At 37.4% G+C, this 13953-nt stretch overlaps 1 protein-coding gene across 2 annotated transcripts in view; it reads left to right on the forward strand.

Moving 5' to 3' along the window:
* The window catches only part of ITGA4 (integrin subunit alpha 4), a 37636-nt gene that overhangs the window by 12555 nt on the left and 11128 nt on the right, over nucleotides 1-13953 (forward strand). Inside the window, exons 7-16 of one of the 2 annotated variants that reach the window (XM_075153373.1) lie at nucleotides 1065-1150; nucleotides 1487-1546; nucleotides 1639-1776; nucleotides 2786-2897; nucleotides 5980-6074; nucleotides 6445-6535; nucleotides 7880-7925; nucleotides 8306-8460; nucleotides 10415-10569; nucleotides 13796-13945. In XM_075153373.1, the coding sequence (XP_075009474.1) occupies nucleotides 1065-1150; nucleotides 1487-1546; nucleotides 1639-1776; nucleotides 2786-2897; nucleotides 5980-6074; nucleotides 6445-6535; nucleotides 7880-7925; nucleotides 8306-8460; nucleotides 10415-10569; nucleotides 13796-13945 (1088 nt within the window). Of the gene's footprint in view, nucleotides 1-1064; nucleotides 1151-1486; nucleotides 1547-1638; nucleotides 1777-2785; nucleotides 2898-5979; nucleotides 6075-6444; nucleotides 6536-7879; nucleotides 7926-8305; nucleotides 8461-10414; nucleotides 10570-13778; nucleotides 13946-13953 lie in introns of those variants that run through there. The other variant, XM_075153374.1, reaches the window with a different exon arrangement.

The raw sequence follows: 13953 nt of genomic DNA on the forward strand, positions 1-13953 counted from the left end.
AAATAACTAGAAAATAAAGGTCAGAGGAGGTAAATTAAGGTTCATCCACTTAAGCTTAATTTTTTGTTGAATAAGTAAAAACTAGGTGTTGACCTTTAAATGATGAATTGCCTTGTGCACCTCTTGTAGCTTAAAATATGAAAAGAAAAAGCTGGCTTAATGAGAACTTGAATTCTAGACGGTTGTCTTCACAGATGAAAGATTTAAGGCTCATTCTCATCTGATCCAAGATGATTTTTCCATTTTCTCTGTATGCTGCGAAAATCAACAGTCATTCAGTAAATGCAAAAGTAGCAGAATATGTTAACTGTTTTCCCTGTTTCAACTTTGCCATAATGTATTTTGGAAAGAGTAAGGGTGACTTGTGTAGCTACAGATTAAGGTGTTAGCCTTCAGTTTGCAATTCTGTGGCTGGGCGTCTGCACCAGAATATGGTCCTGTTTGTTACGAGCTGTCCCCCCATACAGAAATACTTTGTTATGTAGATTCATTTACAAAAGCTGATGCAACGTTTTCTTACTACATAATGAAGCTTTTGCTCCGATTTGTTCCTGACGTTTTCGTATGTGTATATCCGCAGTGCTTTATGTGTGTGTGTATGTATGTGTGCACGTACATATAAGTAGCACTACATTTCATTTTTCTGCAGTCCAGTTACAACAATAGTCAAAGAGTAACAATTGAATCAAGTGTTTCCACATTGCACTGTATGGACATTTGATCATTTTTATTTGTATTATAATATGGACTCACTGAACAATTGTAGAACATGCATTAACAGAAGGTATTTGCAGTTGCTTTTAAAGTATGGCAGATAATTGAGATCCTGGGAAGAAATGAGTGTTTCTGACACTTGTTTCTGCTTGCTGGAATTTATTGTTTGTATTGACCTTTTGTGTATATTTCAAAAATTTTCTTTTCTGTTTTCATTGCTAACTTGCATGAGGTCTGAATGTCAGACTCACAATAATTTGTGGTGTTGACAGCTTTTATACGTCATGCTCCCGTTTTTTTTTTCTTTATATAGCACTTCCAGTATTGAATAGTGCATTTCTAATTTACAGGATACTCTGTTGGAGCTGGGCATTTTCTGACATCAGCCAGTACAGAAGTAATTGGAGGGGCTCCCCAACAGGAACAGACTGGTAAAGTAAGAGATTGTCTATACTACTGGTTTGAAAAATATACCCCCACATACCCACCCATGATTTTCCAATTTAGATTAATGTCTTGAAGACAAGTATCAGATATATATGATTTCTTATGGGGAGAAAAGTCAAAGAAGGAATGAGGGAAGATAATCTGGATAACATTGCTGTGAACTATGGTGTTAAAGAAAGGTACAGATAGGAAATAGTAAATAGCTGTACCTTGTGATACTGTGTGTTGCTTTCTTGATTCTCTAGCACATGCTGTAGAGAAAGCACAGGAAAGTATTTCAGATTACTGTTTGCTCAACTCCACTTATATTTTCTTTTCGTTTTAGGCATACATTTTTAGCATTGAGAAACAACTAAATATTCTATTTGAACTAAGGGGTAAAAAGGTAAATCTTTCATACTACTTTTCTGCACTTTAGAACTTCTAGCATGTCTTCATCAAAATTCAAAAATAATGTGATTTCTTGTTTGCACACAGCTTGGTTCTTACTTTGGAGCTGCAGTTTGTGCTGTGGACCTGAATTCAGATGGCCTCTCAGACTTGCTAGTTGGTGCTCCAATGCAAAGTACCATCAGAGAAGAAGGAAGAGTTTATGTCTATATCAATTCAGGTTCTGTAAGTATTTTCTCTTAAAAACACATGGTAACACAGTTATTCTAGTATAACAAGCCTCTCTCTTATCATATAGTATTTCAGGCTATAGGAAAAACAACTTTAGAGCCGCGATGACAATCCCAGCAGGACTGTGTAGCACACCTGCAAAGGCTAGCTGTATAAACTGTAATCGTTGTTACTTATGCTCGCATTAGAACTGAGGACAGACTGGTTTTGTTTCATAGTAACTTCAGGTAGTGACAGCCTGCCACTACAGCCTGTTTGCAAGCTCTCCTCCATTACCATGCTTACCACTGAACTGGCGTGTGAAAAGCAACTTATTTAGCACTTCAAAACCAAACAGGGAATGAAAAATTTGCGTGCAGTTAGTGGTACCATTCAGGAAAGAGACTGGTAGCCCTCAGTTTGGCAAATAAAGTAACTGGACAGATCATGCATTAGAATTAGCTTCCTTTTATTCTTTTTAAGGAATAGAAGTGAAAGCATAATCACTATTTTTTGTGTGCTTTTGAATTTGTCTGGCTCTGTAAATTTTATCTTCGTATCTTACTTCCCTTCCTTCCTCTCCACTAATACATATTTATTCTCTTATGTTGCAATTAACATTTTGTGAACGTGTTTTCCTCACAGAGAACTAAGTCACTCCTGGATACCTACAAGTAACTAGGGCACACACGATAGCTTTGAAGCAGCTCCTGTTTACTACCTTTTTAGCAAACACAGTTTTCACAGAGCAGTAAGACCCTGTATTCTGATACGAGCTTGCTGCTGTTTACAGGTGTTTGCTATGGGAACACATTGCTGTTTTCTTTCTTAAACAACAACTTCCTTGTTCTTTATTATTATTATACTAAATACTGTTAAATATCTTTGACAATGCTCGCTTCTGCACTGAGGAATTCAGTAGGATTATATATTGGTGTCCAAGGCAGTTTTAACATTTTGAGTAATATTCCAGGTCACCTGGAAGACGCTTTGTTAATGTGCTATCGACTCTGATTTCCTTCAGGAGGCAAAGATGGTGGAACTGAACATTGAGCTCAGCGGGAGTGACTCATATGCAGCCAGGTTTGGAGAGTCCATAGCCAATCTAGGAGACATTGATAATGATGGTTTTGAAGGTAAGCATATTAAAAAAAAAAACAAACCCTTGGGGTTTAATTCTCTCTGAGCAGTGGACTGTCACGATAAACAGGAGGTTTATGGAAGTCTGAGAAGACTTTCAGTTGGTGACCTGACCTTTCTTTTCTGGGCCACTGATTTGAAATATAGCTGTTTCACAGTCATTGATGTGTAATATCAGGAGATTAGGTTCTGTCGCTTTAATAAATGCATGAGTATAAGGTGATAACATAGTCTATGACTTTGGGTGCTGGACCTCAAGTGGAATCCCTAATCCTGTTTTAGACAATGGCTGGGGAACAATTTGGCAATTTTGTAACATCATAAATAAAAATTACATATTGAGTCAAGATCTGCTTCTGTGTCACCAATACGAAGTACTAAACATATGGGGATATGGAAAACAACCTGCAGATTAGGAGACTATTGTGGGACTACTTCCTACTCAAGCCCTCAGATGACTCATGAATTGCCTAGCATGGGCTCCCAGTGGGGCTAGGATGGAGAACACAGGGGAGGACTTTGATGGCCATGCCTTCATAGCGAATTCAAAATGTTAATGAGGCTCTGAGGGAGCTTTTTCTTCCTGTTGTCTATACAGGAGGATCTATTTCAGACACATAAAGTTAGATGCCTAAACAGAAACTGAGAATATCCTCCCTTCCTTCCCCGCCACCCAGGCTGAAACACCCTCTGTAAATATGATGATATACGGGCTGAAATTTCCATTGATGTTGTTCAGGTGGAACCTGCTCAGAGGGCAGAGAGACTCAGTCTCCAGACTTGTGTCTAACTTCTGTAATAAGCATAAAAGGAATAGACACTGAAAAGAGAATGCCATGTGAAAGTTATAGATAAAAGGTATTTTAGTTAAAGAAAACAGATGAAAGGATGTAAGATGTTTCAAAACATCTAGAATGGCTCTCATGGCCTTCTACTTCCCCTCTGCTTCCAGTCAGGCTGCCAAAAATATATTTGCTACAGAAAGCCCCATGGTCTACTGCTCTCAGCTTCTTTCCTTCCAAGACCATTCACTAGCTGTTTAGGTAGCCTGCGAAAACACAGCCGACTGGGAGGCCTCCGGCTAGACAAGCAGAGGGGACTGGCCCAGTGGCTTCATTCATCTTGTCATGGTTTCAAACAAATAGGAATGGCCAGTATTCCTCTCTGAAAAACTGGCAGGTGCTCCCCTCCAGCAGAAGGGCAGGAAAGCAGGCGCAATAGGCTGTGTAGGGACAAGATAAAAATATGACAGGCATTTTCTACCATTCAAAAATTCATAAACGGATTCAGTTTTTCCATTATCAAAATTCGGACTGTATGCAGGGAGCTAATATCCTTATCCTGACAGCTTTTTCTGGGCTGTTTCTTTGACAGGTCCACGTCTGTCTTCACGCTTCTGAATTACCCTTTTTATTTGTAGTTACCATCCAGGATTCTCCTTTCACTCTTCCCTTTGCCTTGTGTTCTTGGTCCTGTTCTGTAACCTGCAAAGCTTGGAACAGTCATTCTCCTCTTATCTGGTCTCCTTTTCCTTAAAGTAGTCTTTTTCTTTTTTCCTCCTTTGGTACCTGTTCCTCGAACTCTTGTTAAATTTTGTTTCTCCTGTTTTGCATTACCTTCACAGTTTTATACACAAGTTTCAGGTTTTGCCCCAAAACATTTGCAAACTGCAAAGGAAAACCATATCCAAATGTAGGGCTGGGGAACAGAGAAGTAAAATCAAATTAATAGCAGCATAGCAAAGTAGATGTACAACATGGAATATAATGTAAAACGGGCATCCTAAAACTGCAGGGGGAGGCGGAGCAAACAAGTGGATTGGCTTTTGAAGGGAGCAAAAACATTGAAAAGAAAAAGTGGACGCAATATTGAGAGTGGCAGTAGGAAAAGAAATTTTGTAAGAAAAACAGCTGGAAGCAAAATATAAAGAGAAATTGGGTTTTAGAAACCATTTGTCTGTAGTAAGTTATAAAAAAGCACAGCAGACCTAACATCTTCAATGATCTAAACCATCAGTATCAGCCCTGTGAAGATAATGGCATACGTGTTGGTGTAGAATCTGACCTCCTCAAGAACATATGTGTAATTTTAATTAGCACAACTTGGCTGTCCTATTTTCATCTCACCAGTAGAGAGACATAACATATTTTGTGTGTTTTAGTCACCAAAGTATGGATTCAATCAATATGGATTCAATCAGAGAATTGTTCAGTAAAACCAAATCGTCAGAGCTTTGCTTTTCTTGTGATTTTGGTTTGGTGCAGCGTACAGTATTTCCGATTTAAAGATAGTTCAGTTTTGCTTATTTGTGAATGAAAGTTCACAATTATTAATTTATATTACTGAATTTCAAGATGATGTCATTCATCTCCCCCTCCCCCCCTCCACTTTTGGTTAGCAGCCTCTGGCTATTTGAACCATGGGGCTTTTTGGTAAGGGCTGTTGAGAGTGGGTGGGTGGCTGGGTTCGTTGGTTGATTTGTTTATATGTCATCACACCCCCTGGGATTAAATCATCTCAGCATAAAACATACCCCTTGTACAAACCAGCTACCTTCATTTCCTTGTTAAATGCCTCTTCAAGCCTGTTATTAGCCGTTAAGGACATTTCATAGAAAAATAAATGGTTCATTTTGGGCAGCATAATAAGAGTACTTCTTACATTTCAGTGATTTAATCCATGTGGGAATAGCAGAGTGCAGGAAAATCATCATAATTCCATGAATACAAGGCTTGGCTTTTTTTTTTTTTTTTTTGAAAAAAAAAAAAAAAGACAATGATCATTTTGGCTATTCTCCATGATAACCTCTTAACCGTCAAATTCAGTATTGGTAGGAACAGACTTTTTCTTGAACAAAATGGCTGTATTTGGCCCAGAAACATAGTACTTAAGGCAGAGTCAGATTACTGAGCTGGTCTGTATTGTTTCCGTTTGCTTTATATCTGTCTTCAGCATTTCTTTTGAATTCAGTCAAATAAATCTGGTCTGGCATTGCATGCATCATGATATGGATTTCTTTAACTCTTCCTTGTTCATGTTTCCTAGTCAACTGATTATTGTTAAATTGTTTTTCCACAGATGTAGCAATTGGGGCTCCACAAGAAGATAATCTAAAAGGGGTTATTTATATATACAATGGCAGGGAAGATGGAATAACGCCATCATTTTCACAGGTATGCTTTTTCAATGAAAAATGATCAATCCAGAAAAACCGTGTTTAAATTCGAGAGGGTTTCCCCTTCATTTAATACTCAGACCATCTGAGGTACTGTAAAAGACTTCAGAAATTTTTTACATAGTCTATGATTTCCAGTCATAATATAACCTGTAACAGAAAAATAAATTGGTTTGGAGGCCTCAAACGGAGTTTATGGGATATAACATTTGCAGTAATTGAGGAATATTACTTTCAGAGGTATACTTTCACAGTAAGCAGGTAACTGCCTTCAGCAGGATGATTGTGCTAACATTTTTCCTTGGATATTGTAACTCAAAGATTAGCTTTCCGAGAATAATTTTCTCTTCTGTTTTTTTCCTCCTCAGAGAATAGAAGGACATCAAGTCAGTAATTCTTTAAACATGTTTGGACAATCCATAGCAAGTGGCATTGATGCAGATAACAATGGTTATCAAGGTGAATTAAACAATTTTGTTTATTTTTCATTTTTGAAAGAGTGGAGATTCATAGGGAACAATCCTACCATGCTACTTCTTACTTTTAACAGAAACAAAATCTGTTATTAAGATGACATGTCACATCTTGCATTTTGGGAAGGAAAAAAAAAAGAGGCCAAGCAGTCAGTTTTCACGGTCATCTATTACTTAAGGACTGAGAATGATGTAGTAGTAAGATCATAGTGCACAAGAGGAAGAAAAACGTAATTTTCATTTTTACGGCAGCTGTCTCATCTGCTAATGTCACAGTGAGCTACTTTGGGCACTGGAAGCACGTTTGTTGCCCAGACTAGTGTGCTAACCTAAAAATCTTACTGGTTTTCACATAGTCTGGATTTTGCCGGGAGTCACTGAGCTCCATGACTCTCAGTCTGTGTGAACAATACGTGAACGTGAGTCAGGGCTCATGGCATTGGATTAAGACTGTTGTGGAGTTCTTGTGGGCATGACACAGAAGTGCTGATTTGGTATAAAACAACTTAGCTGGTTCCAAGTATATACTCATTGTTTTACACATATTGTCAAAATATTTTGACATTATGCGGATAAGCATTATATCAGGTCAGGTATTGCCTGCCCTGCCCCTGTGGGTGTAAAGGCATAAAGTTACCATGAACTGCATGTTGTATGCTCTATGTCAACAGAAAAGTTATCCAGGTTAATTTGTAATGCTGGGCTAAGAGGTAGTGTACAAGTAGTCTGCTGTCAGGTCACCTGTTGTTTACTGATTTGGGAGTCATCCTCAGACCCTTACATCATTTAGACTCATCTGTTGATTCACTTCTGCTACCTCATTTGAGAGGTATATATACTGTGTATATTTCTTTCCTTATTGCATGAATAGTTTTCACTTAGTTTGGAATAAATTAAATAAGTTTTTTTCTTTCTATATGTATAATTTCATATATATAGTTATATATATAACTGCATTGTTTAGTATACGTGTGTGTGTGTATAGCAATATTGAATATTTGGATTAAAAAGAAGGCAAGTGCCTCTATTTAGCTGAATTGTCCTTCAGTATCAGCCACTTAAACGTGGAATAGAAATCAAATCATCACATTACCCATATCTGCAAGTCCAGCAAATTTGCACGCAGCGTTAATGGACAGTGGACAAGTATTTGAGGAATCATCTTCTAGACCGAGAACAGCACCTTTGAATGTTAGTGTGTGCCTTCTGATAAATAAAGTGCAAATGGTGTTTTAATGCTGACCAAAAGGTGAATATACCACAAAATGCTCGTACCTGAGAAGTAATTCCTGTTGACAAATTATGCTTATTGATATATTTTTTTGTACAGATGTAGCAGTTGGTGCATTTCTCTCTGATTCTGCTGTGGTGCTGAGGTGAGATTGCTACATTTCAGTGCTTTTAAAGACCATACAATTTAACTGTATTTATTAATGCAATTTAATAAAACTCTTCATGTAGTATGTTTTAACCTCATGATATTCTTCTTGGTGTCTTGAACTTCAGTCATTAGGCTCTAGAATGCTCTACAACTGAAACATTTAAGTAAACACCTTGAAGAAAAAGAAAATATCATTCTGAAACTTCTTGAGGCAACAAATAATGTGCATACAAGTATTTGGATTCTGAAAAATGCAGATAGCTTAAAAAATGATAATTATAAAATTAGATTATGTCAAAGATTGTTAGATTCTGCAGAGATTCTGTAAGGTATTTCTGAAATGTTTTGTGAACATTAACTCTTTTCTACTCGTAGAACAAAACCAGTGATAATTGTTGAAGCTTCTTTAAAACATTCTAATTCAATAAATCGAACTAACTTAAACTGCATGGAAAATGACCAGCCTGCCATCTGTATGAATTTGAAGATATGCTTTACCTATACAGGACGAGAGGTACCTGGTTATATTGGTAAGCCACTCGGAAAAAATTCCAGTATATGTATTCGTTTTAAAAGCACCTATTTACAGAATAATGCTATTGGTATTTAGTGGACCATTAATCTGAGTTCGGTATAAAATGAAAAAGTAAAAACATGGATGTGTTTTTTAGCTCATAATTACCCTATAACATCGAGCCATTACACTTCTACTCAATTTAGAATAACAGTATATCCCTGCTAGGACTACCGGTGTTACATGGCCTAGAAGAGATAGTGATGTTAAAAAGGTGAGATACTGTGAAGATGAAGGTAGAACTCCAAGTTGTCTGTTGCATCAACGATGTAATCTAAAATTTTGATGGCAACTGGTTTAGACAAACAAAGACTAATTTTTAGCTAGCTAGCTGGGTTGTGACGCTAAAGAGTTCAGCTGGGCTGTGCACAACCATTGAGTAGTAGTTTCACATGGGTTTTACACTACCATCATAGATAGGCTAATTCTGGTACCTGAATTAACTTACCTAACAGCGGTGTGATTAGATTCACACTCATACTTTTGAACTACATTGTAATGATGCCATTTCAGATGGTCCCTTTCATAGCATCACAATAACTAGATCCGTCATTTTGATAGGTTTTTGAATGAGATAGTATGGCTTTGGGGTTCGCAAAGAAATAGAGTGCACTTAGTCTGTGAACACTTTCTTTTACATAGTTGCCCAGGGACCATATTCTGTTTTGCACAGGACCCAACAGGAGTGTCTGTCAAGTTTGTCTGAACTTTCCACACGCAAATGTCTGGGCTGTTGCTTTGCAGTTAGGTAGGAAATTCATGGTGGGTGAATGTCTTTTCTTAATGTAGAATCAAATGGATTATTCAGCATGATATCCAGATGTCCTCTAAAAGCAGTCCTCCCAGACATGGACCAAATCATACGGGACTGCTGTAGGATGCAGTCTTCCACTTAGCAACAGAGAAAAGACATTCCCTTCATAAAGCAGCTCAAGCACCTGATCCTACCATTATGGAACACTATGTGAAAGAGAGGGAGTCCCATCAAAATTACTGAAAAATATATCTTGTATTATATTTTATACAACGCATATTTTGCTTTTGGCAAAAAATGATATTGCTTGAAGCAATATCTATTGGTGGGAATATTCGTGGTGAACTTATTTAAAATAATTTACTGTCTATATTTGACTATTGCCTGGGTGCTTTTAACCTACTTGTCACGTGCTATTTGTAAACTGCAAACAGCCCTGCAAATACACGTTACATAAAATTAAATTGCTTAAATCTTCTGTATGAGAATATACAATATCCTTTAGGAACCCATTACAGAGAACACATGCAACGATGAACTGTAAAGTTTCAAGTTCAGATCTTTTGGAATTCATATTTGTTGTGAAAGGTGAGCAGTCAGACTGGATTGCCCATGCTGGATTTGGACATAAGACTTTTCAACTTAAATAGAAAAGACTAGAGGAAATTCTAGATATCCTAACTCAACTTCTGGCAGATATTAAGAAGTAATAAATCAGTAATGCTCTGAACCTTATTTGCAATTTGTTATCCTAGCAATTCATGCTAACTTAAATAGAAAAAAGTGAAGTTAAACAATATTTGTCAGTGTCCGTTGACTTATCTGTTTGTTGAAATTTAAATGTCAGCCCTGTGAGTAACTGAAGCAGGTTTTCTTTAAATATATTTACAGTTTTCTATCAGAATCTAACTTGACAAAACTATCCCTGATGTAAAAGCATGTATCAGGGATCAGTCTTGATGCAATCAATTTTCAGAGGGCTAGAAGCTTTCCTTAGGTATGGATTTATGTCAGAGAATTTTTAAGCGGAGCATTTCAAAATGGGTATTACAGAACATACTGAAGAAAGTGAGTCAGAAGATGTAGCTTCTATCATAAATTATGATAACACTTACATTTTTTATAACTTTTATTTTCCCTGGGTTTTATTTTGCAGTACTGCTTTATAATCTGAGTGTTGATGTGAACAGAAAAGCGGATACACAAGCAAGATTTTATTTTTCCTCCAATGGAACATCTGATACAATCTCAGGAAATGTAAAGATTTACAGCAAGAACATTGCCTGCAAAGATCATCCAGCATTTATGAGGGTAATGTAATTTTCAATATATATTGCCCTGTAAATCCTTTGTTCTCCGTTGAAAAGCTCACCTGCTGCAAAAGAACCGATTTTGTTTACAATCGCATCACGTCATTTTGGAAGTAAAATATTTGTGTTCATAACATCCACAGCTAATATATTTTAATTCTGATGCTTTCTCAGCTTTCTGTGGGGAAGTCAATGGGTCTGCCATCTCTTATGTTGGTGAGAATGTGCATAATAATAGTCATCACAATGATGAAATGAGCATTCTTGACATCTTTTCACCCTTTTTTATGGATGACAGATCATAGATTGAGGCTGGTTTGGAGCAACCAAGAAGATACGGTATAACATACATTTTTCTGCTGAACATTTCTGATGGAACTTTCCTATGTACTCCTTAATGCAAAATCTTTAAACTTGTAATTACCCAGAGAAAATGTTTATTATGTTTAACTCTATCCCAGCCGAAACCAGGACAAGTAACTCTTTCAAAGAACATGTGTATGGTCTTGTTCCCCTTTTTACTCTGAGCAGATGAGGTAGACTCACCTGATAAGAAAAGAACCCATTCCTGATCCATAGGAAGTGAAATGAAGATGATTGCTAGAAGAGAGTCTGTAGTTCGAGGTTTGTAGTGTGGTCTGTTCTGTGAATTTGTTGCAAGGAGCCAAAGGCTAGCAGGGCATGAAGAACACTTGCTTGGAATTGTTTGATTTTTCCCTGCAAGGGATGCAGCACTCACCAAGGGAAATACTCGGAGAATCAAGAGGTGGAAACGGGGTAGGAAGAGCACTCACAGCAGTTTCATGGATGAATTTTAGAGCTGAACAATATGAAGAATGTGCACTGTGCTGACAAAGTGATCTTTCTACTCTGCTCACAAAAGCGAAGCCTGCACAGATGTGTCTTTCTCCTGGACATATCAACCTGAATCCTGGACCAGATTAGTAGTGAACGTGGTTACAGTTCTCTGTGAAGGTGTGGAGACAACTGTTGTAGAAGGAATCTGATGGTAGAAGTGCTTCAGAGGAGAAGCCACAGAGGTAGCAGTGCTGCCAGGGCAAGTGGGCGTTCAGCAGGAGGCTGTTGGAGACCTGCAAGGTGTCAGCTAGCCAGGGAGGCCTGTACCAACACCAATATTAGAGATGGTACCAGCTACTCAGCAGGAGGAAGATGGCTGTTAGTTTCTCTAGAAGTAGAGTTTGATCCAACAGCAACCATCCTTTGAAATTGAGGATGGTACTGACTTGGAAATAAGTTAGTAAAATCTAGTCAGTAAGATCCTAACTGCAATAGTAGTCTCAAAGTCACTGTTGCCCTGGAGGAAATGAACTGTCATATTCATGCTTGATGTATCCCTCTGAAGGATGAATGAGGGACCTGTCTTGAAAGTAAACACAACTGCAATCAGGACAAGGATATAATATTTTTAAGGCCATTCACTGGAGCAGAAAGCATAAAAGTGATTCAGTCTCTCAAACATCTTAGAAGCTTGCCCATTCCAACAAAAATTTTGGAGAATAAATGGGAAGAACTTGAAGTCCTAAACCACAATCAAACAATAAAAACTAGTGACACAGAGGAGCCATGTTTTATTAAACACAGGAAAAACTAGACTTATCTCCTGTAAGGCCTTATCTAAGGGGGAAAAGAATTCTTTAAAGAAATACTAAGGACAGGGAATATTTAGATGTAAGGGGAAACAAGGGTAATAAAATAATGGACTAGTTTGCGTAGCCTTTTCTTTAAAATCCTCAAGGTAGCAATTCTGTGACCTTTTGAAACAAATATCTATTAGGATGACTGGTGCAGTTGATCCTGCACAGAGGCTGGGAGATAGACTTGATTTTCTACAGCTACAAAAAAACCTGCAGGGAAAAAGTCTTCCATGTATTTTTCTTCTTCCTTCCTTTTACTTATTTTTTGTTTATAACACCATTAGAAGCCAATTCTTCACGATAAAGCTTCACGGTGGAAAGGAAAGCTTATGTTATCTACTGGAAAATTGCCCAGATGCATCTCAACTGGTAGTTGCACCTAAGTGAATGTTACTTACAGGAGCAACGACAAATTGCCTCTTACTTATAAGAGTTTTGTAAGCCAAGAGAGATCTGACTGACAGCCGACCTTGTTCAGATTGCTGTACCAGCATCTGCAGGTATTTGTGTAGGAGGAAGGATATGATTTGGCTCATCACTTCCTGTAGTCTATCATTAGTATTTTTTCCTCCATATAATTCAATTTTCTTTTTAATTCTTAATTAATAGCATTATAAGCATCTCCTTCCACCCACTGAGGTTTTTGTACTTCTATGAAGCTCCTAAAGTTAAGTAAGTGTGAATGTCTGTCAAGTACAGTCCTTGCAGGAGACGATGTACGTTTTATGTATTTTGAGTAAAGACTAATTAATAGCTAATTAGTATAATGGAAGGAATATAAAGCAGATGCAGAGAAGACCTTGTGGAAAGTTATTATGAATTAGATAACATGGCCAAAGCAAGCTTGCAGATAAGAATTCACGTAATGGCCATGTGGAGGGACAATCAGTGTCTGTCTATCTCCTACACTTAGGGAATAATTTAATCAGGTTTGCTATTGTTAGTACACGGTGCTTCAAGCCGTTGTTTTCACAAGTAGGTAGTTTGGGCTCTGATCTGCAACATTCCTACACAGTCAAGGCTTCATGCACAAAATGGTCATTTATTGAGGAGTTTAATCTTTTTAATACAGAATAGGAAATAAAGAGGCAGAAGAATAAAATGCAGTCATGACCTGATTTAGTGGTACTGTGGGAGAAGTCCTTTTGACTGCATATAGAAATATCCATGGGTTTTGTCTGGCATTATCCCACTGTTAACTTTCTCCATTTTAGCCAACTTCTGCCTATTTTTCTATTTGGGCAGTACAGCATTTCATAGGTGTGCAAGGCAGTATTTTTGACAGGAATAGGTTCACTATTCAGTAAGACTTCTTTTATTAAAAGAATCTTCCATTCTGAAATTCCTGATGCTGTCATTGAATGTATTTTGCTTTTCTGCGTTTCTGATTACCTCTTCAGCGACAAAGATGTCTGGAAAAGTATGTGAGCCATATGGCACAAGAAGTTATTTCACATGTAAAAAATAAGTGTTCCTGTTTAAGTTAGTTCTAGGGAACCTTATAATCTTTAAAACATAAGCATACATGTCTTGTCTTATATGATTAACTCATTAGGTTTCCAATTTTCATAGAAAGATGTAAGGGATATCTTGACTCCTGTACATGTTGAAGCAAGTTATCATCTGGGGCATCATATTCTACAGAAAAGAAATGCTCAAGAATTTTCACCGCTTCAACCTGTTCTTCAACGGAGGAAAGAAAAAGATGTTATAAAAAGCAAGGTTGGTGT

The sequence above is a fragment of the Calonectris borealis genome, chromosome 6, assembly GCF_964195595.1.
Source record: "Calonectris borealis chromosome 6, bCalBor7.hap1.2, whole genome shotgun sequence".
Taxonomy (NCBI): domain Eukaryota; kingdom Metazoa; phylum Chordata; class Aves; order Procellariiformes; family Procellariidae; genus Calonectris; species Calonectris borealis.